General features: G+C 51.1%; 2 protein-coding genes and 1 non-coding gene across 6 annotated transcripts; 1 reads left to right on the forward strand and 2 right to left on the reverse strand.

Annotated features, from left to right (window-relative positions):
- Positions 1–547: 547 nt before the first annotated feature.
- GANAB (glucosidase II alpha subunit) lies at positions 548–17,370 on the reverse strand. Of its 4 annotated transcripts, XM_065882179.1 has the most exons (25): positions 17,330–17,370; positions 13,886–13,990; positions 13,628–13,736; positions 13,250–13,377; positions 9,401–9,580; positions 8,859–8,924; positions 7,980–8,049; positions 7,718–7,805; positions 7,534–7,630; positions 7,100–7,280; positions 6,361–6,514; positions 5,920–6,155; positions 5,711–5,837; positions 5,528–5,607; positions 5,144–5,287; positions 4,950–5,046; positions 4,569–4,670; positions 4,150–4,393; positions 2,994–3,058; positions 2,722–2,798; positions 2,537–2,611; positions 2,246–2,359; positions 2,010–2,122; positions 1,767–1,867; positions 548–1,649 (listed from the first exon to the last, which is right to left on the reverse strand). In XM_065882179.1, the coding sequence occupies exons 1-25, from the start codon at positions 17,365–17,367 to the stop codon at positions 1,540–1,542; spliced, it is 2,901 nt and encodes a 966-aa protein (XP_065738251.1). In that variant the 5' UTR covers positions 17,368–17,370; the 3' UTR covers positions 548–1,539. The 4 variants fall into 4 exon arrangements, with proteins under 4 accessions (XP_065738251.1, XP_065738252.1, XP_065738253.1 ...); XM_065882180.1 differs by lacking the exon at positions 8,859–8,924 and having other exon boundaries at positions 17,330–17,367; XM_065882181.1 differs by lacking the exons at positions 13,250–13,377; positions 13,628–13,736; positions 13,886–13,990 and having other exon boundaries at positions 17,330–17,367.
- LOC136127707 (U6 spliceosomal RNA) lies at positions 15,480–15,586 on the forward strand. Its single transcript, XR_010656162.1, has one exon. It is a non-coding gene; the product is annotated as a U6 spliceosomal RNA (small nuclear RNA).
- A 251-nt stretch (positions 17,371–17,621) lies between the features above and the next one.
- On the reverse strand, positions 17,622–22,246 carry INTS5 (integrator complex subunit 5). The gene is made up of 2 exons (XM_065882695.1): positions 22,126–22,246; positions 17,622–20,773 (listed from the first exon to the last, which is right to left on the reverse strand). The coding sequence occupies exons 1-2, from the start codon at positions 22,203–22,205 to the stop codon at positions 17,794–17,796; spliced, it is 3,060 nt and encodes a 1,019-aa protein (XP_065738767.1). The 5' UTR covers positions 22,206–22,246; the 3' UTR covers positions 17,622–17,793.
- Between the last annotated feature and the right edge of the window lie 3,819 nt (positions 22,247–26,065).

Genomic DNA, 26,065 nt, shown 5'->3' on the forward strand with positions numbered 1-26,065 from the left:
AGCCTGCGCGTCTGGAGCCTGTGCTCCACAACGGGAGAGGCCACAACAGTGACAGGCCTGTGTACCACAAAAAAAAAAAAAGAATCCGCCTGCCAATGCAGCGGACATGGGTTCCAGCCCTGGTGCAGGAAGATCCCACGTGCCACGGAGCAACTAAGCCCGTGCGCAACTACTGAGCCAGCGCTCTAGAGCCTGCGAGCCACAACTACAGAGCCCACGTACCACAACTACTGAAGTCCATGCGCCTAGAGACCATGCTCCGCAACAAGGAGAAGCCACCACAATGAGAAGCCCGCGCACCGCAACGAAGAGTAGCCCCCACTCGCCGCAACTAGAGAAAGCCCGCGTGCAGCAACGAGGACCCAATGCAGCCAAAAATAAATTAATTAAAAAAAAAATTGGCATCAAGCAAGCTGAAGGAGGCTTGCACTCACTCATTTTGCTCAACCAATGAGGCTTATGCTGAAGCTAAATGAAAATGTCAGGTCCTCGGGCTTTTAGGGGTCTGTGGTTCAGGCCAGAACTGGAATCCAGACGCCAACAGTTATTTATGGTTTCTCTCTTTATTGTTTCTCCTTTTATCAAAACCTGTCACAGCTGGGGGCCAAAAGGAAGTAAAAAAAATTCCCACAAACATTCCCCATCGTCCCCAGTTAGTCCTCCCCCACCCCCACCCAGGGCCCTGGGCCAACCCTGAGCGCACATGATCATCTCCCCCACCCTCAGCCTTCCCCCAGCAATAAATACAGGTGACCATGATTCGATGAAACCACAACTGATTTCTCCATCTGGAATGCCCCTCAAGGGGACAAAATTTTAGGAGGCAAAAGAAGTCTCGCTCATCCCCTCTTACGGAGTGGAAACTTCTTTCCCCCAAGGGACAGGGGAGGTAGAACTGCCCCTGTCAGAACCGCAGCTGCTCTAGATAGAAGCAGGGAGAGGAAAGGCTGGGATGCCAGGGAAGAGGATGTTTTCCAGCAACCTCACTCCTTTGATCCATTCATCCCTTATCAGGGTAAGGGGTGGACCCTGTGCATCAATGGGGCATAAAACGGAGAGGCCTAATAGAGAAGAGCCAGGAGGAAGAAATAAAAGGAGGGAGAACAGTTTGGTGGGGAGGGAAGGGGAAGGAGAAAAGGAGCCCTAAAGCTCACTGCCCTCATCTTCTCCCAAGAAATGGCATCAACACACAAGAGACATGAATGGAGAGGGTATGGAGGAGATTCAGGGCCCCCAAAAGAAAGAAAAGAGAAGGGAAAGCAAGGGCCCTGTGGTCCCCAGGTCTTCACAGGTGAATGTGCTCCAGTCAGAGCAACAGAATATTTGGGGATGAAGGGAGATGTGGTGTCAACGGGGTGGGAGAGGTCAGGAGATCACAAAATGAATTCAGAGCCCAGGGAAAGCCCTCTCATCCTGCCCAGATGTTGGCAGAATGTAGATCTTGAGATAAGAAAGGTGAAGTCTGGGGAAGGTCAAACTCCAGGGCAGAAGGAAGAGTAACTATCAAGACCATCACACCCCACCCCAACATCCCGTGGGTTATCGCAGGTGAATGCTCCAGTCGGACACCACGCTGACGCCAGGCTTGCGCAGAATCAACACAGAGGTCTCAGGGTCATGCTGGAAGGACAGGCGGCTTTCAGGAGATCCTGGTGGAGGAAGGAGAAAGAGTGCCAGGGTCAACAGCAACAACTTTCCTATACGCAGGGGGTCCCCAACCCTGCCCTGCTTCTCCTCTTTCCCCACCTGGGGGCCAGATCACTCACCTTTTGTCTGGAGTACCACGGTTGCTGGCTTTCCAGCCCCTATTATCACCACCCGCTCAATCCAAATTGGTGTCTCAAAGTGGCCTTTGGGGTCTGCTGAGCTGGAGGAAGCAAAAATGGATACCCATCAGAAAAAAAACTGTCCGAGCAGAAAGGAGGAGAGCAGAGCAAGGCCATGATGTAAGAGCACAGTGAGCTGTAAGCATCCCAGAGGCTGCCGAGGAAGAAAGGGTACCTCCTTACCTGGAGACAAGGGTGTTGCCAGAGAATGAGAATCGACGCAGCAGGAACTCATGGCGAGTCTGATAGTTGAACGTGTGCCCATCATCTAGAAAGAGCTCTCCTTGGGCCGTACCCTGAGCAGGAAGTGGGGTAGGCGAGAGCCTGAGCCCAAGAGGGAGTGAGGGGCTCATCCCCAGGGGACTGAATCCTAGGAAGGTAGGCAGATGGTTGAGGAGGCTCCCTGCTTATGCGCTCACCTGGAGGCTGAGTGCAACGAAAAGAGTGATGGGGTCATCCTTCATGCAGTCTGAAGAACGCCGCACTCGCATCCATCGGGGCACAATTGTCCCTCCACGCTGGAACACAGGGATCTAGGGCAAGAGCAGTGCTGGGATGAAGTAGCCCTGTTGTCCAACCCTGGGCCCTGCAATATCTTTTGCTCGTGTATATCTGTGTCCCCTTAGGAACCGGACTCCAAAGTATACACTCTCTCCCCTTCTGGAAACCTACAGGCAGATGGAGCTGGCAGCTGGGCCAGGCATACTCACACTGCTTAGAGTTACAGGCAGATACAGGGTCTGGGGACCATGATGCTTCTGGTAGCTATGAACGTCATACCACACCTGTGGGTGCAGAAGATATACTTGGTCACTCACTGCACAGAGGACCCCCCACTCTATTCACCCTCTCTGACCTCCACCACCTTTCCCCACCACACCCTTCCTTAACTCACCTCCCCTTGGCCAGGAAGATAGACCTGCACGCCATGAGCCTCAGAGTCTGATACAGGGTGAACCAGCAATGCATCCCCTAAGACACAGCAGAATCAACTCTGAACTGGGGAGATCAGTTCCCAAAGAGGGAGCCCTAGAGCACCCACCCCCCCTGCACCCCTGGCCTCGTTCACTCCCCCCTCCCTGCACATCCACAGACGTATCTATCACAGTGCTTGCTTCTTCTCAGCCCTGTCCCAACCCACCACTAACTGTCCCCCTTGTTTCTCACCAAGCAGGAACTGATCATCTATACTGAAGGTGGTCACATCCTGAGGATACTGCACCCACAGGGGCCTAGGAAGGAAGCAGGACAAGAAAGGAATACACTTGCTGTTTGGCAGAAGTCAAAGATGCTACCCCAGGCACTGGCAAAAAGAAGAGCACAGGGGAAAGACCCACGAGCTGGCAGCCAGACAGCCCAGCAGGCTTAAGGACTCAGCTATGCACTCTAACCTTGGTCTAGACATTTAACTTCCTAACCCGTCTCCCTGCCTCCTCCCACCCTGCTCCCTCTGGAAACTGCTCTGCATAGCTACCTCCCAGCGGCCACTTCATTATCCTGGCCTGAAAAGCCCTCCAGTTCAGGTTGAATTTTCCACTCCACCTCATCTACCTCTCCCTCTGGTTCTTTACCCCTGAGACATACTGGTTTGTTCCTACTCCTGGAACACAACAAACTCATTTCCATTTCATAATTTTTGCACTTGCAGTCTCCCCTGCTTGGAACATTCTTCCTCTGCGTCACAAAAGCCTGTCTTACTCATCAGTCAGGGCTCATCTTTACGTGGCCTGTTTTTTTTTTTTTTTTGCGGTACGCAGGCCTCTCACTACTGTAGCCTCTCCCGTTGAGGAGCACAGGCTCCGGATGCGCAGGCTCAGCGGCCATGGCTCACGGGCCCAGCCACTCCGCGGCATGTGGGATCTTCCCGGACCGGGGCACGAACCCGTGTCCCCTGCATCGGCAGGCGGACTCTCAACCACTGCGCCACCAGGGAAGCCCTACGTGGCCTGTTTGTGGAACTAAACTCCGTTACCCTGTTCTATTTTTTTCAAAAACCTTGTCAGTTTTGGCAGTTTTCCTATTTCCATATTTGTTTACATGTCTCTCTGTCTTCCTCCCAAGAATGTAAGTTCCACAAGGGTACGACACTTGTCTGACTTGTTTCTGGCTCTGGGGATAGTGATGAGAAATGCCTAGCGTGTCATAAGCACTCAGTAACGTTTACTGCTCTTCATCTCCCCACTGGTCTCTTCTTACTCTTGACCTTGCAGTCAGATTTCCCTCCTTTACAAGGCCCTGGTGAATGAAGAAAGAGGCCCAGAGATGGAACCCAGTCTCCCAGCCATCTCAGTCCATTCTACACAGACCCAATTGAATGCCTCACCTCATGATAGGAATCCCTTCACGATGGGCCTGATAGAAGAGGGTGTACCAGAAGGGCAGTAGGGAATATCGCTGACCCAAGGCGTCTCGGATTATGTCATGGTACTGAGACGGTAACAACCACGGCTCTCGCCGACCAGTGTCCAAGTGGGCATGTGCCCGGAAGAATGGCTGGTAGGCACCCATCTGGTACCAGCGCACAAGCAGCTCTGGCTCTGGATTTTTGAAGAAGCCGCCCACATCCGCTAGAGAGGGGAGGGAGGAAACCAGTTGGAAAAGAGGGTGAAGGAGGGCTGCTACCTAAGGAGCCCCCCAAGGCCCCACCGTGGACTGTCAGTTCTCTGCTCAGGCCTAGGTTTTATGCCCTCTACCTTGCCCCTCTCCCGCCAAAGCAAGGCTCCAAGTTCCTCCCCCTCTCACCTCCACAGAAGGAAAGTCCCACCAGCCCCAAGCTGAGACACATAGGAATAGAGATCTTCAAATGGTCCCATTCGGCAGCATTGTCACCTGTCCACACAGCTCCTGAGGAAGAAAAGAGGGAGGGAACTTGCAAACAGCGAAGGGGCTCAGCCTTTTATATAGCTGACCTCTCTAACCTGCCACATCTCCTCTGGGGCCCCCAGAGTTCTGCTGAAGATGGCGGAGTTCACAGGAGCACTTCAACACGGACTGGCCCTCCCACTCCCTGCCTCGCTTTTAGTGAACAGCTGGAAGGAAGTACATAACTCTCAGAGGATGGACAGACTTCTCCAAGAACCAGGCACAGGTCCCTCTGCCACAGCTTTATTCTCCAAATCTTACCAAAGCGCTGGGAGCCAGCAAAGAAAGCCCTGCTCAGGACAAAGGGGCGTTCTATGCCCCCGGAGCGCAGCACCAGCCCGTCAGCAGTCGCCATGTGCTGCGTGGGAACAGGAAAGAAGGGTAGTGAGGAGCAAAAGCCAGCTGTCATCGGTGCAAGTTCTCGGTCCTTGGTCTCTCCTCTCTCAGTCCCTTACCACGTAGAGGCCATAGATGTTATGCACGTCTCGGTGCTCCCAGCCCCCATAATGCTGGGCATCCTTGAGCATGGTGACCTCAGGACCATTGAACACGGACGGTTCATTCATGTCATTCCAGACATAGAGGTTGGGAGATGAGCCCTGAGAACACAAGGCAGAAAATGGGGACAGACGACAGAGGGGAGGAAGACGACAAAACAGTGTCTGAGCAGAGAGCTCCTAGGAATCCAGAAAGATGCATTTCTCAGGGCCCCCCCAGGATCATCAAGGCCCCGGTATCTTATGAGCAACCAACCATAGCAAGGATAGCAGGCAGAGAATGACTGATTCCAAGAGGTAGAGTGGGAAAGACAGAGGCAGGTCGGGGAGGGGCTGCCATACCTCATAATTGTCAAAGCGAAACATGTTAGCCCACCAGGCCCTCATCTTGGGATTGGTGAAATCAGGGTAACCGGCTGCGCCTAGAAGAAATCAAGGATGGCTTTCAACCCCTGAGGGGCAAAATAGCCTCCACGCTAGCTCCCTGGCCTCCCAATAGCCTCCTTCAATTCCAGGCCCACCTACCTGGCCAGCACCAGCCTTCGTAGTCAGAGCCATCCCGGGTTTTAACGTACAGACCCAGGTTCTGCAACTCTTCATGTACGCGGTAGCCAGAGTCCACCTTGATGTGGGGGTCCACGATGGCCACCAGCTGGGGGCACGGAACATGGGTAGTGAGAGTTCTCCAGGGCTATCATGCCTGAGAAAACCAACCATGGCTGCAGCCCTCTTACCTTCCGCCTCTTGGAGGCCAAATGCTCAAGCATGGTGAGGGGCTGGGGGAAACGGCTGGGGTCCCAGGTGAAATACCGCTTGCCATCAGCGTGCTCAATGTCCAGCCAGATGACATCGCAAGGCAGGTTGTGATCATCGAAGCCCTGATCGACTTCCAGAACGTCAGCCTCATCCCGATAGTTCCAGCGGCTCTGGTGGTAGCCGAGGGAGAAGAGCGGGGGCAAAACCTGGGTCCCTGCAGGTTCAGTGAGGGATGGGTGTCACAACGGGGTCAGGCTCAACCTGGGGCCAATGGGGATGCCCAGAAATTGAGGGAGATGAAAGGGCACAGGGCTAGAGAATAGGCCAAGGCACAGGATTTCTGAAAATGCAGTCATCCCTCAAGAAACCAAGGACCAGAAAGGGAGGCCGTAGGCTGACAGAGTAGGGACACTGCGTACCTGTGAGACTAGCGTACTGCCGGAAGACATCAAAGACAGACGGCCCAAGTAGCAGGAAGACATCAATGATGCCACTCTCCGATATCCAGCGAACATCTGTCTGTGGGGTCTCCCCAGAGCCCTGCAGGTAGTCCAGCATCTTCCCAAACAGGGTCTGCAGAGGGGACCACAGAGAGGTCTGACACCACCCTCTTGCTTCCCAACCCAAAGACAAAGCAGCAGTGTTTTCCTCAGAGTCCTCACACAGCTGGCTCCTTGAGTCACTTCGGGTTGAGATTAAACGTCACCTCCTCAGTGAGGCTTCCCTGGGCCCCATCATAAGCAGCACCGCCCATCCCCATCACATGACCACTGCATTTCTTTCTTAGAACTTACCACCACTGAACTCATCTTCCCTCTGTTACCTGTTTAATCTGTCTTCCTCCTTTCCTAACTCAGTGAGCAATATATCCCCAGCACCTAGAAAAGGGTCTGAAGCTCCTAACGCATACTCAATAACAAATGTATTAATAAATGCAGAAAAGGAAATACCTTCCCCACGAGTCTGTGTCTTCTGGGAGTGTCTGGGGAACTCATATGCTGCTCAGAAGGCCCAGGGCCTGTCTCTCATCCAGTCCCCAAACAGGTATCCAAATAGGCCACTCTACCAGCCTCTTCAAAGCAAATGCCCCTAACAAACCCATTTGTCTCAAGGCCTGACGATTCCCTCCCTTATTGCTCCCCATGCCTGTGCTCTCACCTTGCCTGCAGTGTTGGAGGATATGTCAACCCAGGTCTCCGCGGCGTTGAGCCAGAAGATGCCCAGGTCCCGATGAGGGTTGTGTGCTAGGAGCACGGGCACAGACCCATATAGGGCCATGCGGTTGTACAGCTCATACTGGAACACGTCCAAATTGTAGAGGCGATATGGCTCCCCACCCCTGCAGGCAGGCAGACAGACAGACTGGCCCCGGGCCACGGCACGCACAGCCCCAGCCCCACAGACACAGATGAGGGATAAAAACTGGCCCCTCTGCCCTTTCTCAAAGCAGAATTTTCTGATGGCCCCAGGTTCTCTGGCACAGGAAGTGAGCCACGCTCGTCTGGAGTGTCTAATCTGTGTGCACATCTCCCACAGCCCTGACCTCTGCCCCCTTCCCTCCCCCCATATCCTGATGTCACTGTAGGACTCACTCAGTGACTTTCAGCCTCAGGTTGTCAGCATGCTCGGGGATCCCATACACATGCTCCATGCCTGGCAGAGAGAAGTCCAAACTCACAGACGTGGGGCCTGGAAGAGAAGCAAAAGATGAGCTCCAGAGCTTCTGCTTGGCAAGGACTCCCTGTCCTCCTGCCCAAGGCTCCCCCAGCCCCTCACCATAGGGCTTGCTGTCAGTGTGAGTTTTAAATGTCTCTTCCCAGGCTCCTGGCTCATCGTGCTCTGCCTTCCCCTGGGTCTCGTCTGGCTGGAAGGAGAAAGCAGACCACTACTCAATCACACACCAGGTCCTCTCTCTTCCCTTGCCCATTTTCTAAATCCCATCCGTGATGGCAAGACTAAGCTCAAATTTCTTGTGGGCCTTTCCCCTCCAACCTCCCAGCCAGCCCTGTGCTCCAACCACCCACCCCCACCAACTTGCCTTGTCACCATCCCCAGGTGTTTCCTCGGGCTGGGCCCCATCGCCCTCAGCTGGGTCTTTTGATCCTTGCCTGGAAGGTAGGAGAGCTGTCTGCTCCAATCCAGAGGGGGCAGGGACGAGGGGCTAGTGGAAGGAGGGGTGAGGGAATAGAGAGCCAAGGGTCCAAAGGAACGAAGGCGCTGGAGGAGGGACTGAACGTTAAAGCTTGGAAAGGGGCCCCCAGTGAGCAGATAAGTGTGCAAAGGACAGGGAGAGAAATGAGAAAGGGAAATGAGAAGGAAATGCCACCAAGGGGTGCCTTCCAAACACAGGCCCAAACCACCAGCCTCTGGCAGCGTTCCAGAAGAGACAGGCAGGCAGGTTCAAGGGCCTGGGTTCGGAATGCCAGTCCTAGCCCTGCTGCCTCTACCAAGAGACTCTGGCCCCAACTTCCCTCACTGGGCCTCAGCCTCTTGGCGTGACACAGGGTTTTGCAAAGGCAAGTGAGTCATAACCATGGTCAAGCCTCTACACAGGGACTCAAACGAGAGATTCTGCCAAAGGATGCTTTCAAGGGCAGCTGGCAAGCAGCTCTGCCCAGAGCTTCAGTGCAAGCCAGCTGAGAGGCAGGAACCCCAGCAACAGGCAGCATCTCTCCACCCCCTGGCAAAACAAGAAGCTCCCTACATTCCTCAAGGATATCCAACATTTCATCTTCCTTCTCCCAGGGGGCTCCTAGCCAGGGGAATGGGGAACGGGAACCAGAGACCATATAGCTGGGGAAAAAGAGGTGAGTGAAGGACAGGGTATGGAAGGGTCTGGGGCACCTTCCCTGGGGGCCAGAGTGAAGGGCGGGTAAGGGCAGAGGAACAGATACAGTACCAGTGGTCATGGATTTACCTAGAGAAAAGGTTCTTGATCTTACTCCAAATGCTACCGAGCGTGAGACTAACTTTATCTGAGAAACTGGGGCAGGAGGAGATGGGTAGGAAAGGGGAAAAGGAGGCACAAAACCAACACAAAAACAGAAACATAAAAGTGAGTTTCAGTCGACAAACTTCCAGAGATGGGGTGGGGGAAGAAATTAAAAACAAAAAACAAAACAAAACAAAACAAAAAAAAGGAAGAAAATAAATCTGGGAAGTGTGATGGTGTGAGAGGGGGAAGAGGGAAAGGCAGACCCAGGCAGGCCTCTGAGGGAGGAGGTGCCCAGGGTACAGCTCATGGACAAAAGTGACTGCCTCCTGGTCTGTACAGGAAATGGAGAAAACTTCAACCCAGGTCTGCTTCCTACCCTCCCTGATGGTCAGCTTCTCCCAGCCCCCAGCCCCGACCTGGCTCTACTACCACCCTGTCTCCTCCCAGGGACCCAGTGCCAGACCCTACGACACCCCTAGGTTCCTTCACACTAGGTCCCCTTCACTCCTGATCCCCGTACTCACGAGACCCTGGGAGCCCTCTGGTGCTCAAAATTTAAGAGTCCTCGGGCATTGACACTGAGCAGAAGGCTGCGGTCCTCCAGTAGGTCGAGGCGGAATGGCCGTGCCGTCAAGATGATTTTATAGGGCCCCTCAGCCATGGTTAGCTCCACGCTGTTGGCATCCCGGCCAGAGACAGAAAGCCTGGGAAAAAGATCAAAAGGGATATAAGGAAGTGCAAAGTGCCAGGAGCAGTCATGACACTTAGAAGACGGGGGACCTGCTAAGAGCTATACAGGCAGTGTGGTAACAGTACAGGGACAGTTAAGTTGACCAAAGGAATCAAATAAAGAGCCTGGAAACAGACCCAAGCATCTTAGAATGTTGAAATGTAACAGATGGCATGGCAGTTCAGTGAGGTCTGGAGGACTATTCAATAACAGAGTGGAAAAACACATTTTCTGTATAGAAAAGAAATGGTATCACACTCCTACCTCATACCAGATACAAATATCAACTCCAGACAGATTATGACTTAAAATTTTAGAGTAAAACCTTTAGAAGTAAATACAAAAAAATATTTTCTGACCCTGAGGTAGATAAGGATTCTTTAAACACAACTTAGAAAACACTAACACCAAAAGGTAAGAGATTTATCTACCTGACAACAAAATTCAGAATTTCTATTTATTGAAAGATACGTTAGGGTAATCAAAAACAAGAAAAGTCTGAGGAACTGTCCCAGTCTAGAGGAGTCTCAGGAGACATGACAACTAAATATAAAACAGTATCCTGGATGGGATCGTGAAGCAGAAGAAGGACCTTAGGTAAAAACTAAGGAAATCTGGGACTTCCCTGGTGGCGTAGTGGTTAAGAATCCACCTGCCAATGCAGGGGACTCGGATTCAATCCCTGGTCCGGGAAGATCCCACATGCTGCGAGGCAAATAAGCCCGTGCACCACCACTACTGAAGCCCACGCGCCTAAAGCCCATGCTCCGCAACAGAAGAAACCACTGCAACGAGAAGCCCGCTCGCCGCAACTAGAGAAAGCCCGCACGCAGCAACGAAGACCCAATGCAGCCATAAGTAAATAAATAAATAACAAAAAAACTAAGGAAATCTGAAAAAAATATGGACTTTAAGCTACAAGGATATATCATACAACACAAGCAGTGTAGCCGATATTTTATAATAGCTATTAATGGAGTACGACCTTTAAAAACTGTGAATCACTATATTGTACACCCATAACTTATGTAATACTGTACATCAACTACACTTCAATTAAAAATAAATGAAATGGTGGTGCAGTGGTTAAGAATCCGCCTGCCAACGCAGGGGACACGGGTTTGATCCCCGGTCCGGGAAGATCCCACATGCCGCGGAGCAGCTAAGCCCGTGCACCACAACTACTGAAGCCCGTGCACCTAGAGCCCGTGCTCCGCAACAAGAGGAGCCACCGCAATGAGAAGCCCGTGCACCACAATGAAGAGCAGCCCCCGCTCGCCGCAACTAGAGAAAGCCCGCATGCAGCAATGAAGACCCAACACAGCCAAAACAAATAAATAAATAATATTTTTAAAAAATAGGGCTTCCCTGGTGGCGCGGTGATTGAGAGTCCGCCTGCTGATGCAGGGGACGTGGGTTCGTGCCCCAGTCCAGGAAAATCCCACATGCCGCGGAGTGGCTAGGCCCGTGAGCCATGGCCGCTGAGCCTGCGCATCCGGAGCCTGTGCTCCGCAACGGGAGAGGTCACACGGTGAGAGGCCCGCATACCGCAAAAAAATAAACAATAAAAACACTTTAAAAAAAGGAATGAAAAAAGAAAAAAAAATATGAACTTTAGTTAACAATAATGATATCAATTCATTATGTATGACAAATATATCACAATAATGTTAACAGGGGAAAACAGGAGTACAGGGTATACAGGAACTCTCATAATATTCTTGAAACTTTCCTATAAATCTAAAACTACTCTAAAATTTAAAAATCGTTGGGACTTCCCTGGTGGCGCAGTGGTTAAGAATCTGCCTGATAGTGCAGGGGACACGGGTTCGATCCTTGGTCTGGGAAGATCCCACAGGCCGCGGCGCAACTAAGCCCTCGAGCCACAACTACTGAGCCTGCACACCTAGAGCCTGTGCTCCGCAAAGAGAAGCACGTGCACTGCAACGAAGAGTAGCCTGCACGCAGCAACAAAAGACCCATTGCAGCCAAAAATAAATACATAAAATTTTTTAAAAAATAAAATTTAAAAATCTTTTTTTTTTCAAGGCACCTTTAGAAAAGTAAAAAGATAAGCTACAATCTGGGAAAAGATAGCTGCAATACATGTAAGTAATAAAGAATTGGTATCAAGACTAATGAATTTCCACAAATCAGTGATGACAACATAAAAGGAAAATGAGCAGAGCAGTGAACTTCCATTTCACAGAACAGTAAACCAGAATGACAGATAAATATATGAAGACATGCTCAATATCAGTAATAAACTGGGAAAGACAAGCAAGCCAAGACCACCACATGGTATCATCCTACAGCCATTGCACTGACAAAAATAAAGTCCAATAGTTCCAAGGGCTGGAGAAGATGCAGTTCAATAAGCCTCTTATATATTGCTGGTGGAAGTGTAAATTGGTAAGCCACTTTGGCTTTATCTTGTAAAGTTGATGATTTCCATATTCTACAACTCTGCAGTTCTTCTCTTAGCTATACACCAAAGAGAAACTCCTGCACAGGGAGACAGGAGACATGGACAAGAATGTTCACGCCAACACTGGAAACAACCCAAATGCCCATCAACACAGAAATGGAGAAGTAAATCGGGATATATTCATATAACATATTATTATACAGCAGTAAAAATGAGTTTCTGGAGCTACACGCAACAAAGTTAAATCCAGTTAAGTGAAAAAAGGAAATCCCAAAAGACCACATTCACTAAGATACTTTCCCTATAAAACTCAAAAACAAAATCACATAATTTACTGCTTAGGCAAATGTACCAAAGTGTGTATATGTATATACGTACCCACGATATAACTGTGAGAAAAAACAAGGGAATAATAAACTTCAAAATAACAATCATCTCCGAAGGAGTCAGGGGTACAGGACAGTGAGATGTATATGTTTGGGTTAGGTGAAGGGTTTATCATGTTATTTTCTAAGTTAAATACTTAACAGAGAGCCATGCGCGGAATAATGACGACGATGTGTCATGACCCGAGTATTTGAATAATCCTATCCTGAATATCTGAGGAGAAATTGAGGAGGGAGGAAGGGAAGGAGGGAAAGAGGGAAGGAAGGGAGGAAGGAAGGGGAGAAAGAAAAGAGAGAGAAAAGAGAAAAAAAAGAAAGAGAAGAAAAGAACAGACGAGACAAGACAGGGGGACAGGACAGGAAGGGAAGGGAAGGGAGGAACCAACCAGAGACACTGTATTCCTGGAAGGCGAGCTCCATGGCCTTGCTGACTCCCTCTTGTATCTCCAGTACCTAGGCCAGGCCTGGCACAGAAGAGGAAGCAGTATTTCTTTGCTGACTGAATGAAGGTGAAGGGTGAAAGAGAAAACAAGTGAGGGAATTCCCTGGCAGTCCAGTGATTAAGACCCTGTGCTTTCACTGCACAGAGCGCAGGTTCAATCCCTGGTTGGGGAACGAAGATCCCACAAGCCAAGCAGCTCGGCCAATCAAACAATCAGTTGAGAAAACAAGTGAAACAGAGGAACAGATGAGGGAAGGCTGAGGAGAGTGGCCGGGTGCTATTCAGCTATTATCCCAATGTGGAAGAGAAAGTCAGCTGCCAAATAAAGGTTCATTAGGAAGGGGAAAAGGGCCATGGAGATGGATATGTTTCTCAGGAAAAATTTACCCAGCTGTGGGGGGATCAGCCACCAACACGTCTGGCACACGGTATCGGGGCCGCCGGGGCTCTAGTTCATCAATTCTGATCCGAGTCATGTTCCTTCGAAGCCCCTGGAGCTCTAGCACAAGCAACACCTGTGGAGGCAGAGGTCTGGGTCTGGAGAAAGGAATGGGCTATACCAAGAAATGCCCTCTGAACCCATTTCTCTCCCGAGGGGGTCTCCTCCTTCTAGCCCTTTGCCTAAGGGATCTGAAATCTGAATTCCTCACAAGGTACAAGTCCTAAGGTTAGATGGCACAGAATGTTGGCTATAGGATTCCCCTTCCCAAATTACCCCTTAGCCATTTCTCCACCCCCACCAGACTCTTCCTTTTCTCCCCTGACCTTAGTGACTTCGTTGATCAGATGGACCGTGAGGGCATCAGGACCAAGCTGCAGAGAGTCCAGCAAGGCTCGGTATGGAGAATGGCCTGGCCGTATGCTTCGTTGCCTCCTGCCGATGTGAAATGACTGAGAACGGGGAAGGGTTCCCCAAGGCCCCTAAGTCCTTCTATCAGCTGCAGTGCCCCAGGCTACCTCATCTGCCACAGACACCTCCCACATTACCCTACTTTCCGTTCTAGTCTCCCAGAAATATCATACTTGCAGAAGGAACTCTCTTCGCAGGTCTTAAAGTTGCTTCTATCCACAGCCAGGGTAATTCCCAGGCAGACGCCTAAACAAGCCAGTACCAAACCAGTCCAAGACCTAGGGGGGAAAAGGACAAAGAGGGCACGATCAGCACAGGGTCAGAAAGGGCCCCACCTTCTGAGGTAAAGGCCTCTTCCCACCACAACCTTAAAAGGGGAGAAAGACAGAGTCCCATTGAACAGAAAACAAGGCAGAGTGGACAGGGGTTAAGTGTCAGGCCTGAGGAGCTGGCTCACGCACACCTTTCCTTCAAAAGGCAGAGGAAGTAGACAAAGGATCCTTGGCCTTCAGAGGCCTGGTATTGACTCAGGTTACATCAGCCTCTCAGAGGAAAGGAACCGTAACAGCCAGTCCCAGGGGAAGTGGTGGTACCTTATGTGTGGAACAGAGAAACAAAGTAAGCCATGCCTTTTCACTGGAAAGACACTGGGGGGACCTACAGTGAAAAAGTTCAAGATGTACCCTCAGCTAGCCTGCTGGTCACAGGTTCCTCGGGTCCTAACGTCCCTAACACTCTAGGCATCCTGTTCCTCTGATCTCCACTGCTATATCTTTGACATAAGTCACCACTGTCACCATGTAAGCTTGAAAAGAATAACAACAGCTAACCTGTGTTGAGTCCCAACAGGCAGCCGGGGGCCTGGCTAACTGCCTTATACTAGTTTTTTTTGTTTTTCTTTTTTTTGCGGTACGCGGGCCTCTCACTGCTGTGGCCTCTCCCGTCGCGGAGCACAGGCTCCGGACGCACAGGCTCAGCGGCCATGGCTCACAGGCCCAGCCGCTCCGTGGCATGTGCGATCTTCCCGGACCAGGGCACGAACCCGTGTCCCCTGCATCGGCAGGCGGACTCCCAACCACTGCGCCACCAGGGAAGCCCTATACTAGTTTTTAACTCTCCCTGCAGTTTTCAGTAGTGTCTATGCCCAGGTCTCACCCTGAGATTTCAATCTAATTGGCCTGAAGTGGGACCTGGGCATCAGATTTTAAACTCCCCTAAACAATTCTAATAGGCAACCAGTGTTCAGAACCAATTCTTTATACACACTAATAACTCTTTTCCCTTTCTTTCACTGTTTTCTTGGTGAATATAGGATTGGGATTTTTCCGAGATGGGAGCACTGAGGCATAAAAGGTTCAATAATTTGGGGCTTCCCTGGTGGCGCAGTGGTTGAGAGTCCGCCTGCCGATGCAGGGGATACGGGCTCGTGCCCCGGTCTGGGAAGATCCCACATGCCGCGGAGCGGCTGGGCCCGTGAGCCATGGCCGCTGAGCCTGTGCATCCGGAGCCTGTGCTCCGCGACGGGAGAGGCCACAGCAGTGAGAGGCCTGCGTACTGCAAAAAAAAGTTCAATAATTCATCCAAGATTTAACAGCCAGTATGAGGTGACACTGGTGAACTCAGCTCTGCCTAACTCCAGGGCCCAGGCACTTCATTACGCACAGCACATGGCACTAACCACCAGCAGGGCCTGCCTCATTGAGGACCATCACCAAGGTTAGCACAAATTTGTCACTTCCCCAACATGCTATCCAATGACAGACAAGCGTGCTCGCTTCGGCAGCACATATACTAAAATTGGAACGATACAGAGAAGGTTAGCATGGCCCCTGCGCAAGGATGACACGCAAATTCATGAAGCGTTCCATATTTTTGGGAGACCCAAGAGGGAAGAGATATGGGATCATATGGATAACTGATTCACTTTGTTATATTATAAAGCAGAAACTAACACACCATTGTAAAGCAATTATACCCTAATAAAGATGTAAAAAAAAAAAATGACAGACAAGGGACTAACAGGCTTATCTGAACAAGTTAGTTTGTTAAGGATATATTCATCCATTCTGAGTAAATCCTAAATAGGGATTCTCACACTTTAGCGTCTGTTAAGAGTTACGTGCAGTGCTTACTCGATGACGATTCCCGGGTCCCAGGGAATCTGCAGTTTAAACATGCTCTCCCAGTGGCTGATTAGGAGCACACTCTGAGAAAGGGTTCCAAATAAGGGAGAACAAACAAAAACACGCATTTCTCCTCAGCATTAAAACTTTGCTACCTGCTAATAGGGTAACCAAAGAGTAGGGCCTACAAACACATTGTATCCAGCATATCCTCAGTATCTGCTTGAAAGCTAAAGGTAAAGAAAATCACTAGAAAGGAGATCACAGAACACAGTAAGCCCTCCAGTTCCAGAAGAATGTGCAAGGCAAGCCAGGCCACACAGAAAGATGAAGAAAACACCAGGCTTTGTGGTTTAATAGGTCAAGCAGGAACAAATAGTAGCAAAACAAGCAGAAGAAATGCTACCAGAACACTCAAAAGCAAGGCATGTGGCCCAGGTCCTGAGGAGTGACTGCAGCGGACACCCTGAGCAACTGACCCCGTGTCCACCGGCCCAAAGCAGCAGTAATCAGAAGTACAGTGAATTAAATACTCTCTGGAGTCCTACTTGCACAATCTATAAAATGGGTTTGGAGAGACGCCAATGGGGATAGGATTTCTGAAAGATTTTTCAGATGTAACCTGTTGGAAGGCCCTAAGAACTCAGGAACCCTTGAACGCCCCTGGGCAAGAGGTGGTCACAAGCCAAGGTCAGGAATGAGTCGCAAGGAAAGGTGCACTCATTTATTGTTTCAAGTCACAGGCTTCTGGAGTCAAATTTACGATCCACGCTTTTTTCACCGCTGCCGACAGTACGTGCCTCTCCCACCCCGACACATCCGTTAGGTCCTGGTAAACACTGTGTGGCGCCGATGATTGTTTCGAACCGTCTTTTCAGTAATATAAATGCAGAACAAACCACTGTTGTGTTTGAGCAACGTCATCCAGGTCGACTGTGAACTTACGGGATCCTGCCCCAGCCGTGCCCAACGACCGTGGACACCAAACAAGCCAGGGCTGGTGTCCACGTGAAGACAAGGGCAGGGCAGGGTCCGGGGCTCTCGAGGGGAGGGCGAGAAGGGCAGTGGAAGCAAGACTGCCGGCCGCGGTGCTTCCAGCGCGGCTGAGGGGCCGCAGGGCAGCAGGCTGCATTCCCGGAGGCCGGGCCGCATCTCTTCCTCTGCCCCGATGGTCCCGCGCATTGCAGGAAAGAGGCGGCAGCGTTAACCGCCGCAAGCCGCCACGGTAGGGCGGCGGCTGAGAGCGGCCAAGGCCAAGAAGAACACAAGGCTGCGGCCTTCTAGAGCCACCGGGCCGGAGCAGAGAGCCCCAGAAACAAGGGCCCCCCGACGCGGCGAGAAGGCTGGGGGCACCTGAGGCCGCCTCCAGAGAGACAAAGAGTCCTCACGAGGCTGGGGGTGGCGGAGTCTCAGGAGAACATACAGGAAGGACAGATACGGGATTTGGGGGTCTGGGGGCGTCCCGGGCGCGTCCCCGGGATCCGGGCTCCTCACCGCCTCCTACGCGCCGCCACTGCCGCTACCGCCGCCATCTTGTGCCGGGTTCGCTCCTTGACCCGGAGCTTCCCCTCCCCCGGCGCGCGTTGAGCCACGTATCTTAGCGCCCGCCCCTTCCGGCTTCCTGATTGGCCGGGCCACACTGAAGCCTGGCGTCTGTCCCATTGGCCGAGAGCGTACTCTAAATGCTCGTGGGGGCGGGGCCAGAGGGAGGGGGCGGGATTGTTCAGAGACAGGAGCTGTCCGAATTTGCCGGCTCTCCACATCAGACAGAGGCACCGGACTCTTGTTTTTCTCAACTCGTCAAATTTTATTTAGAAAAAAAGGTGGGGGAGGAAGAAAGTGACAGCGCTCTTTTAGGCCAGGGTCTTAGAAGAGAAACCTCCACATTTCTGCAGCACCTTAGCCCCCTGTCTGTCTCTCCTGGCTCAACCTCCCTCGGCTTCTGGAGCATGGAAAGGCTATGTCCCCTGCCGAAGGAGATTGGACGGTGAAGGTGCCTGGAAACGGCCAGAGAAAAGGCCCAGGCGGTCAATGTTGCGGTGGAGGACACTGTGCAGCACAGCCAGATGGGCTCCACCTTCACCCCCACCCTCCCTGGAGAAGTCCCGGATGAAGCGGCCACGCTCTGGCTGGAAGATGAACTTCTGGGGCAAAGGCCCGTGCTCCCGAAGAAAGCCCCAGACACTGAGCAGCAGCAGACGCACTTCAAAAGGTGCCAGTTGGCTAAATACCTCGTGCATATTCCCCAGGGCTGGTGGCAGGAGGCTTCCCTCAGCCATGACAGCCACCAGGGTGCAGGATGCGTCCAGGTGCCAGGGGGAGTGGGCTGTATCAGGGTGGCGAGAGGCTTCCCAGTGGCCCAAGAGGGCGGCCAGCAGCCCCCGCAGCAGCACGGAACAGTAGCACAGGGCTGGGGGAGCAGCTGCTACCAACTTTAACAGCTCAAAGAGCAGAGGCTGTTCCCGGAAGCGCCGGCCAATGCGGAGATCCCGCTCCACGGTGGCCCGGGCATGCTCCTCAGGAGGCCAGGCTAGCTCAGCACCGGCTGCATCGGGACACACACTCTCCACCAAGGTCACTGCCACTGCTTTGGCTGCCTCCGGGCTCAGGGTGGGAGCCCCCCAGCAGCCCACACATTCAGTCCCCCCAGGGGCACTGCAGCAGTGCACCAGGAGGCTGAGGAGGCTCTGGGTGTTATACATCACTTCTTGCTGATTGCGTGATTGGGCAAACTTGGGTGGCTTTAGGCCACGGCCGATGACTCCAGCGTGGAAAACAGACCAAATCCCTCCAGGGCCCGGCACAGCTGCAGTGTGCCGCCGGTTTGTGTCCAACAGGGAGGCCGAAGCCAAAGGAGCTGAAACAACTGAGAGAGTCTCATTATCCCCATCCACTTCCCCACCAAACAGTTCTGTGTTGCCCCGATGTAAGGCTCCCTCAACTAGCAGCTGCAGGACAGCCTTGAGCCCAGCCGGGGAGGTCTGGGAGAGGCGGGTAAGAAGCTGGGAGGCGGAAGCCACCCCTGGGGGACCGTGCAGCCTGAGAGAGGCAAAGAAGCGATGCACTCCAGCTCTCACCAGTCCCAGGAGTTGGGAAGGGCACAGGGCTTCCGGAGGAAAGGGACAAATGGCCAGGAGGGAGGCAGAGGCTTCCGCTACTTCCTCCTCAGGATGGAGCAGGAGAGGAGCCAGGTCAGACAGATGAGCTGAGGCCGACTCCCCAAACCGGGCCCCTAGGGCTGCAGGGCCCTCACCACCCTGCTGTTCCCACCCCACTAGCAGTGCCAAGTTACGCAGGAACCGAGCCGTGAAGGGAGGCTGCAAAGTCCCTGCATGTACCCTAGCCAGGCAGCTTCGGAAGGCCAGGGGCAGGAGGCCAGAGAGACTGACCACCAGCCCTGCGTATAACTGAGTGGCCAGACTCAACTCTTCAGGGCTTCGGGCCCGGCTCAGGAGATGGCCCAAGGCCTCAGGTCCGCAGCTAGGCCGGGTATAAACAGAGAGCAGGCCAAGGAGCTGGTGTTGCCAAAGGAAGCGTTTTCGTTCCAAACGTAACGTCTCTCCACACAGCTCTCCAACGTGGTTTCTTAGCGCATCTAGAAAGGGCACAGGGCGGGGGGGCGGGGGTGGGCCCAGCACCCCTTCCCCAGGAGACCCTCCCCGGTGATGAACCAGCTTTTGCAGGTGCAGCAGCAGTAGCTGGATCAGCCGGTCACAGGCCTCGCGCACGGTGTCTGGCACAGCCAGGCCCTGGGTGGTAATGACTGAGGCAGGCATGGCTGTGTCCACCAGGAACTGCAACAGGCGGTAGGCACCTGCCCCAGAGGCCTGGCTCACCAGGTGCACGGCCAGGTTCAGCATGTTGTCCAGCTCCTCCCGGGGGAATCCCTGCAGGTGTTGCTGCAGCTGACTCAGCACAGCTGGGGGCTTAAGGCAATCCACCAGCTCTCCAGAGACTGTGCCCAGCAAAGCTGGTGACATGACTGCCAGCTGCAGGAGGAAGGGAACTGTGGCCTGAAGGGAGGGATCCCCACTCCGGCCGCCAGTGCCCCCTGCCAGACTGTCATGAAACATTCGCAGGAGCTCCCGTCGGATGCTGTCTCCATGGCGGGAGGCCAGGTGCCCTAGGATGCCTACAACTGAGGCAATCTTGGGCACCCGTTTCTCCCCAGGGATGGCAGGAGATCCAGGGAAGGGGTCTGTAGAGGGGGTCTGAGAAGAGCCTCCACCACTGCCACCAGCTCCACCTCCAGCCCCACTGTGAACACAGAAGTCCTTAAGGCCACAGGAGAGAACTCGGGAGATGATGGTGCCGGGAAAAGAGGAGCCAATATGCGCCACAACCCAGTCGAAGTGTGGGGAATGCTGGACAGAGGTATCCAGCAAGGCATCCACGCAAGCATCTGGGCAACTACCAATGAGAGCCGAGAGGCACTGAACATAGATGTCCATTAATGTGCGTGTGGCCCGACAGCCCATCCACAGCTGCAGCAATTCGTTGAGAGAGCCAGTGGCATGGGGCACACGCTGGTGCTGGCCCGAGTAAGTGCTGCTCAGTTGCCCCATGAGGTCAATGGACCACGCACTAATCACAGGTGCCCAGGCCTTCGGGTTGGCCCGGATAAACTCAGACAGCACCTGCTGCACTTCCTGCACCACATCCTCTAGACCAGGTCCCCCAGCAGGGACGTGGGAGGGTGGCGGTGGACGGAGGTGAGGTGGACCAGCCACAGGGCTTTCATCCAGGGCAGCCAGGTGGGCCCGGACACTCTCATCAAAGACACCTCGCAAGTGGTCAAGCACAGCAGCCCGCGCAGGTGGCAAAGAGCGGAGCAAGAGAAGGCCACAGCGAGCGTGTTCCCGAGCAGAGAGCTGATGGCCCAGAACAGGGTCTACACCAGTCAGAAAGGCCTTGATTTCCTGCGACAGCTCCTGAGCACTGCAAGGAAGCAAAAGAAGCAGAGTTAGAGTGTTGGGAGTTGTTGAGCAAGTTACATTCCCTCTGTGAGCTTCAGTTTCTTTCTATGTAGAATAGGGATAACTGTACCTCCCTCAAAAGATAATATTCATAAAGCACGTAAGCACCGTATCTAGGTCACACTAGTTACTCAGTAAATGCTAGCTATTTTTCTTTTAATAAATAACAATAGTATCAATATTAGATAACTCTTGTAATATATCAAGTTCTCTTTTAAGTACTTTACTTGTATTATTTCAATACAGATAACAGCCCAATAAGGTAGGTACCATTATGATCCCATTTTACAGGGAAGGAAACCAAGGTAAGTAATCAGACTATAAAGTCCAAGAGGGTAGTTAACAGTTCTCTGCTTTCAACAGTGGATCCTCTTCTACTGGGGTGCCTGGAATATGGGAAATACTCAATAAATATTTGTTGAATTGAGTAAGTATATTTTGTGTTCCTGTAACATCTGCTTTAAACACACCTTTCTAGCTTTACTGCACTCCCCCTACATACAAACGAGAACGCTGGATTTTGCTCTTAATGGAAAGAAAATTCTAAGCCCAAATTTGCCCCTTAGTAAGAGCTCTCCCTCCCCAAACCTGCTTCTTCCCATATTCTGCAAGCATCCTAACCACCAACCACTTGGACTCCACCACAACAACCTTCCCAGAACCCACCTTCCCAGAACCCTCAGTATGTCCCAGGAATCAAGGTGCCCCAGGGCAGAGACAAGCTAATGCCCTTCAACCCTTCCCCTCCTGAAACATATGGGTTCAGTCTTAGAGGTTCAGAAGCCAGTGTTATTTCCTCTTATTGCATTTTCTGACAGCATCCTCTAGAGGTTGATAAGGCTCTGACTGTGCCATGCATCTCTGGTTCCTCCAAAAAAAACCTACTCTACGGTGAGGGGAGTGTCTCCGTTGGAGAGCAAGGGAAAGGCTAGAAGAAAGCATTCTGTGGGTTTCTGGGCCTGGGTGCTCAGGGAGTCTCCATGAAGTCAGGGGACCCTGGGTTCCCTCGGGTCTAAGGGACAGGGCACCTGGTTTCCCAAGAGTTCTGATATTCCCAATTCTTGGAAGAGCAAGGCCAGGATCCGGGGTAACTGGGCATTGGGGTTTAGGGGGAGGCAGTACCGAGACCTTGGGAGTGCGGGCACTGGAGCCCAGAGTTTTGGTGAGGCAGTCCCTGAGTTCTGGGAAGACCCGTCCGGGAATCTCTGAGAACCCTGACGCGAGTTCTCGAGGTGGGATCCGGGTTTCTGCCGAGAAGGCTGGTTATCGGCGCGGGACCCCGCGGTAGGGAAAGATGCCAGGGGCTCTGACTACCTGAGCGGCGCGGGACCGTGGGAGACCGGGGCAGGCCCGGGAGGCCCTGGGGCCCCGGGAGGGTCGCACAACGCGGACATCCCGGAGCCCTAGCCCGAGCCCGAGGCGGGAGCGGCGGAGCGCAGGAGGCGCATGCGCGCTGCCGGGAAACCCGAAAGGAACCAGCGACAAAGCCTCTCAGGAAAACCAATCCGGCGACGTCCGTGACCCTCATACATTGGTTCCGAGATGAGTCGGCGTCCCAGAACGGGGCTGCACCCAGGACAGCGGGAAGCCGACCCACCCTCAACGCAACCATTTTTTTCCCCCCGAGAGGGCTATTTACACAGACTAAGGCTAGCTGCGACCACTTAATTGGATTTAATTAATTTTCCTAAAGCCGAAACAAAATTTTCAACTCTCGAGGTTTTAGAAAAGGAAGCACCTTAGGAAACATTTTAATCAATAACCAGTGACAATGTAAAAAGCAGTTAAAGGAGAGAAGGGAAGAAGGAAAGCGGAAGAGAGACGGAAAGAAAGGAGTGAAAGTCCGTAAGAGAAGATGAAGAGAAGACAAGGAAAGAGAGGGAGAGGAGGAAGCCTGAAAAAATTGGGCTGGCTACGCTGAAGGTGTTCTCCCAGTCCTAGGTTAGCACTACGATCTTTGTCAGGCTCCCCAGTCTCCCAGTGCAGGGGGCCCTTCCCCAACCTCACATCCCCATAGCTGCAGAGAGAGCTTGGTAACCTTATGAGGATATAATACACCTCATCAAGAGCCCCCGCTCCAACCAGTCTATCTAGATCACGTTCCAGCTATTCCACTAATCGGCTGTGTAGTACATTTAACCCCTCTCTGCCTGTTTGCTTTTCTGGAAATCGGGATGTTAATAGTACAATTACCTCACGGGCTTGTGAAAATTTAAACCAGGTAATATGTTTACTGTATAGCACTTGGTGCCTGCAATGGTAGGTAAGCACTATATAAGCAACAGCTGTTTTTATTATATTTGTTGAATGAACTCCAGCTCTTTGACAACAGGGATGTTGCCAGTTTTGTTAAAGGCTTTATCATCATTACATACAACTGTGTCTTCCTGGCATGTAGCAGGCTCTTAATAGTTGGTTGGATGAATGAAAAGGAAGGTAGGTTCTGAGGCCTGTATTAACCAGAGGGCTTACTGTTCTCAGAGGAAATGTGAGTTAGAATAACACCAGATGGTAGGTTCTAAAGATACCTTTGAAGTGACGGTGTTTTAAAAGCTAAATGATTAATTGTGGTGGTTCTATATTCTTAAATTTTAGAAGTTCGATCACTCATGAAGCGTATATGCTCTAGGACAGTAAATGAGACAATTTCTGCTCCTAGCTCTGCTTCAAACTTGGACCCAACACTTCCCTTCTCTGGGCCTTGACTTTTGATCTATGAAAAATGGCTTTTGGGGACTTCCCTGGTAGTCCAGTGGTTAAGACTCTGCATTTCCACTGCAGGGGGCATGCGTTAGATCCCTGGTGGGGGAACTAAGATCCGCATGCCTCACGACATGGCCAAAAAAAAAAAAGTGCCTTTTGAACCCGATAAATTCTTCCAGCTATGAGACTATTATGTGGTCCTTGCCCTTAAAGATTTCACAATCTAAAGGTGCTTGTTTTGGAGTTAGATCTGGATTCATGTCTGCTATTAATTAGCAATGTAACCCTGAGCAAGTGACTCAGCTGCTCGGAGCCCCTTTCCTTAACTGTAAAATGGCACATGTTGTATCGTATCTCACAAACGTTTTGCAAAGATCACTTCAGATTATTCACCTATTTCTTTCTCTCTCTTTTTTTTTTTTTTCTTTTTCTTTTTTTGGCCATGCCATGCAGTATGCAGGATCTTAGTTCTCCGACCAGGGATCAAACCCATGCCCCCGCAGTGGAAGCATGGAGTCCTAACCGCTGGACTGCCAGGAAATTCCCACTTCAGGTTATTTGTGTAAAGAATTTAGCACAATACCAGGTACAGAAACTCTTCTTTGAACACAGCAAGCTCCTTTCTGCCTTAGGCACAGGGGGTAGAACAAAATTATGAAAGGAGATGGGGATCCCAAGATGTTGAAATTCCTTCTCCCTGCAGCTTCTCCCCTCCTCTCCTTACCGCATCTGAATATATTTCAGTTTCACACAAGTACTTTTTCCTTTCTGTGTTCAAAACTGGACATAATACTCTCTCCATAGAAAAATAGCTGATACCAAGTTTTAGCCCAGGGGAAGTAGCAGGTGAGCCTGGAACATATTGTGCCAGACAGCAAGGAATTGCTCAGATACTGGTGGTGCTGTGTCAAAAGGACACAGGACCAGAACTTTCTTGGTCATCAAGTGGTTAAGACTCTGTGCCTCCATTGCAGGGGGCACAGGTTCAATCCGTGGTTGGGGAACCAAGATGCTGTATCCTGTGTGCCCCCCGGACCCCCCCCTCCAAAAAAAGACACAGGCTTTGGCTGGCCAGTTTGGTATGATTTGGAGCATGAAAAAGTGATAGTAACAGATGTTTATCAACCAAAATGAGATTTTAAAAAGGAAGTAGGGGTTTCCTTTACAGAATATGTAAAATGAGTAACATGGATGAATGAATGTTACAATTAGAAAAATCACCATTTTGCAGCAGTAACTAATTCAGGTATGGATCATCATGGATGCTAAAACCATTGTTGAGAGGTCATTGGGGAACAGGGTATTCATACAATCTCAAAGTATCACTCCATAGATTGCTTACTAATTACAAAGGGAAAGAATACCTTAACCGTGGAGAAATCTGACAGACACACACTTAACACTAGGAATCACCAATAATGAGACAAACTAATATTATATGTGTGGACGAAAAATTCGCCTGCCTCCTATATCAGAAAACAAACAACGTTGCGGCCATCAAGCAATCAGCCACTATGACTGTCTCCGACCGTCTCCAAACAGGCTGCCCTCCATCAAACCATCAACCACTGCAGCCATCCCCAGCGGTGCACCCTGAGGAGATTCAGGAGGAAAAAGAACAGGATACTGGCCATAGGTAGTTAAGGAGCATATCAAAGGAATGATTTCAAAGAGCCGAGACTCTTGCATCTTCCCATACATAGAAAAGCATTAAATTAATTAACTTGAGAAGTCTGATTTTCTTTAATTAACAATAACCTTTGATGTTCCAACTACCTGGTTTTTGTTGCAAAAACACCTCTATATCCTGGCTCCTCCCTTACCTCAGAGCTATCTGACAGGCTGTCTTCCAGGTTTAAGTTTTCAGCAAGTCTGCTGAATCAAACATAATTCTCAACCTTTAGGTTGTGTATTTTTTTTTTTCAGTCAACACTTACTTCCTGATGAAATGCAATGGGAAGTACACAATATCCTCTATGTAGAATTTTCCCCAGAAATGCTTAACCTACATCTATTGATGAGGAAACATATGGAAACACACAGACAAACCCAGGCTGTGAGATATTCTTTAATTAATTAATTTAGGCTGGACTCTTCGAAGACACCAAGTCACCTAAGACAAGGTAGGGGTACTGTTCTGGATTGAAGGAGACTAAAGGGACATGACAATTAAACGCTATGCGTGATCCGTAACGGTGTCTGGATTGAGGAAACAATAAACAGCTATAAAAAATATTATCCACAGCTGAGGAAATGTGAATATGAAAACCTGAATTTTAGCTATTCCACCAATGTTAAATGTCTTAGGTGTTTTGGCTATATAGAAGCATGTCCTAAGGGATAAAATCTCATCTGCAACTGACTTTCAAATGAGTCAGCAAAGACAACAATTATACGTACTTGAACACACACATATATATGCAAGCGGGTAAGGAGATCAAGTATAGCCGAATGTTAAAAACTGGTAAATCCAAGTAGAGTGCATATTTAAGGGCTCAGTGTGCTAATCTCTTAACTTTACCGAAGGTTTGAAAATGTTCAAAATATAAAC

Source organism: Phocoena phocoena, chromosome 8 (assembly GCF_963924675.1).
Source record: "Phocoena phocoena chromosome 8, mPhoPho1.1, whole genome shotgun sequence".
In the NCBI taxonomy this organism is placed as follows: domain Eukaryota; kingdom Metazoa; phylum Chordata; class Mammalia; order Artiodactyla; family Phocoenidae; genus Phocoena; species Phocoena phocoena.

Excerpts from the sequence above, each read along its gene's own strand:
- INTS5 (XM_065882695.1), bottom strand. The coding sequence starts at position 22,205 with ATGTCCGCGTTGTGCGACCCTCCCGGGGCCCCAGGGCCTCCCGGGCCT. Across the intron at positions 20,774-22,125 it reads CACGGTCCCGCGCCGCTCAG|TGCTCAGGAGCTGTCGCAGG; the intron begins GTAGTCAGAGCC and ends GCTTCCTTGCAG.
- GANAB (XM_065882179.1), bottom strand. The coding sequence starts at position 17,367 with ATGGCGGCGGTAGCGGCAGTGGCGGCGCGTAGGAGGCG. Across the intron at positions 8,925-9,400 it reads CAGAGGGCTCCCAGGGTCTC|TTTCTCAGATAAAGTTAGTC; the intron begins GTGAGTACGGGG and ends CTCCTGCCCCAG. Across the intron at positions 2,799-2,993 it reads AGATGATCAGTTCCTGCTTG|GGGATGCATTGCTGGTTCAC; the intron begins GTGAGAAACAAG and ends GCTGTGTCTTAG.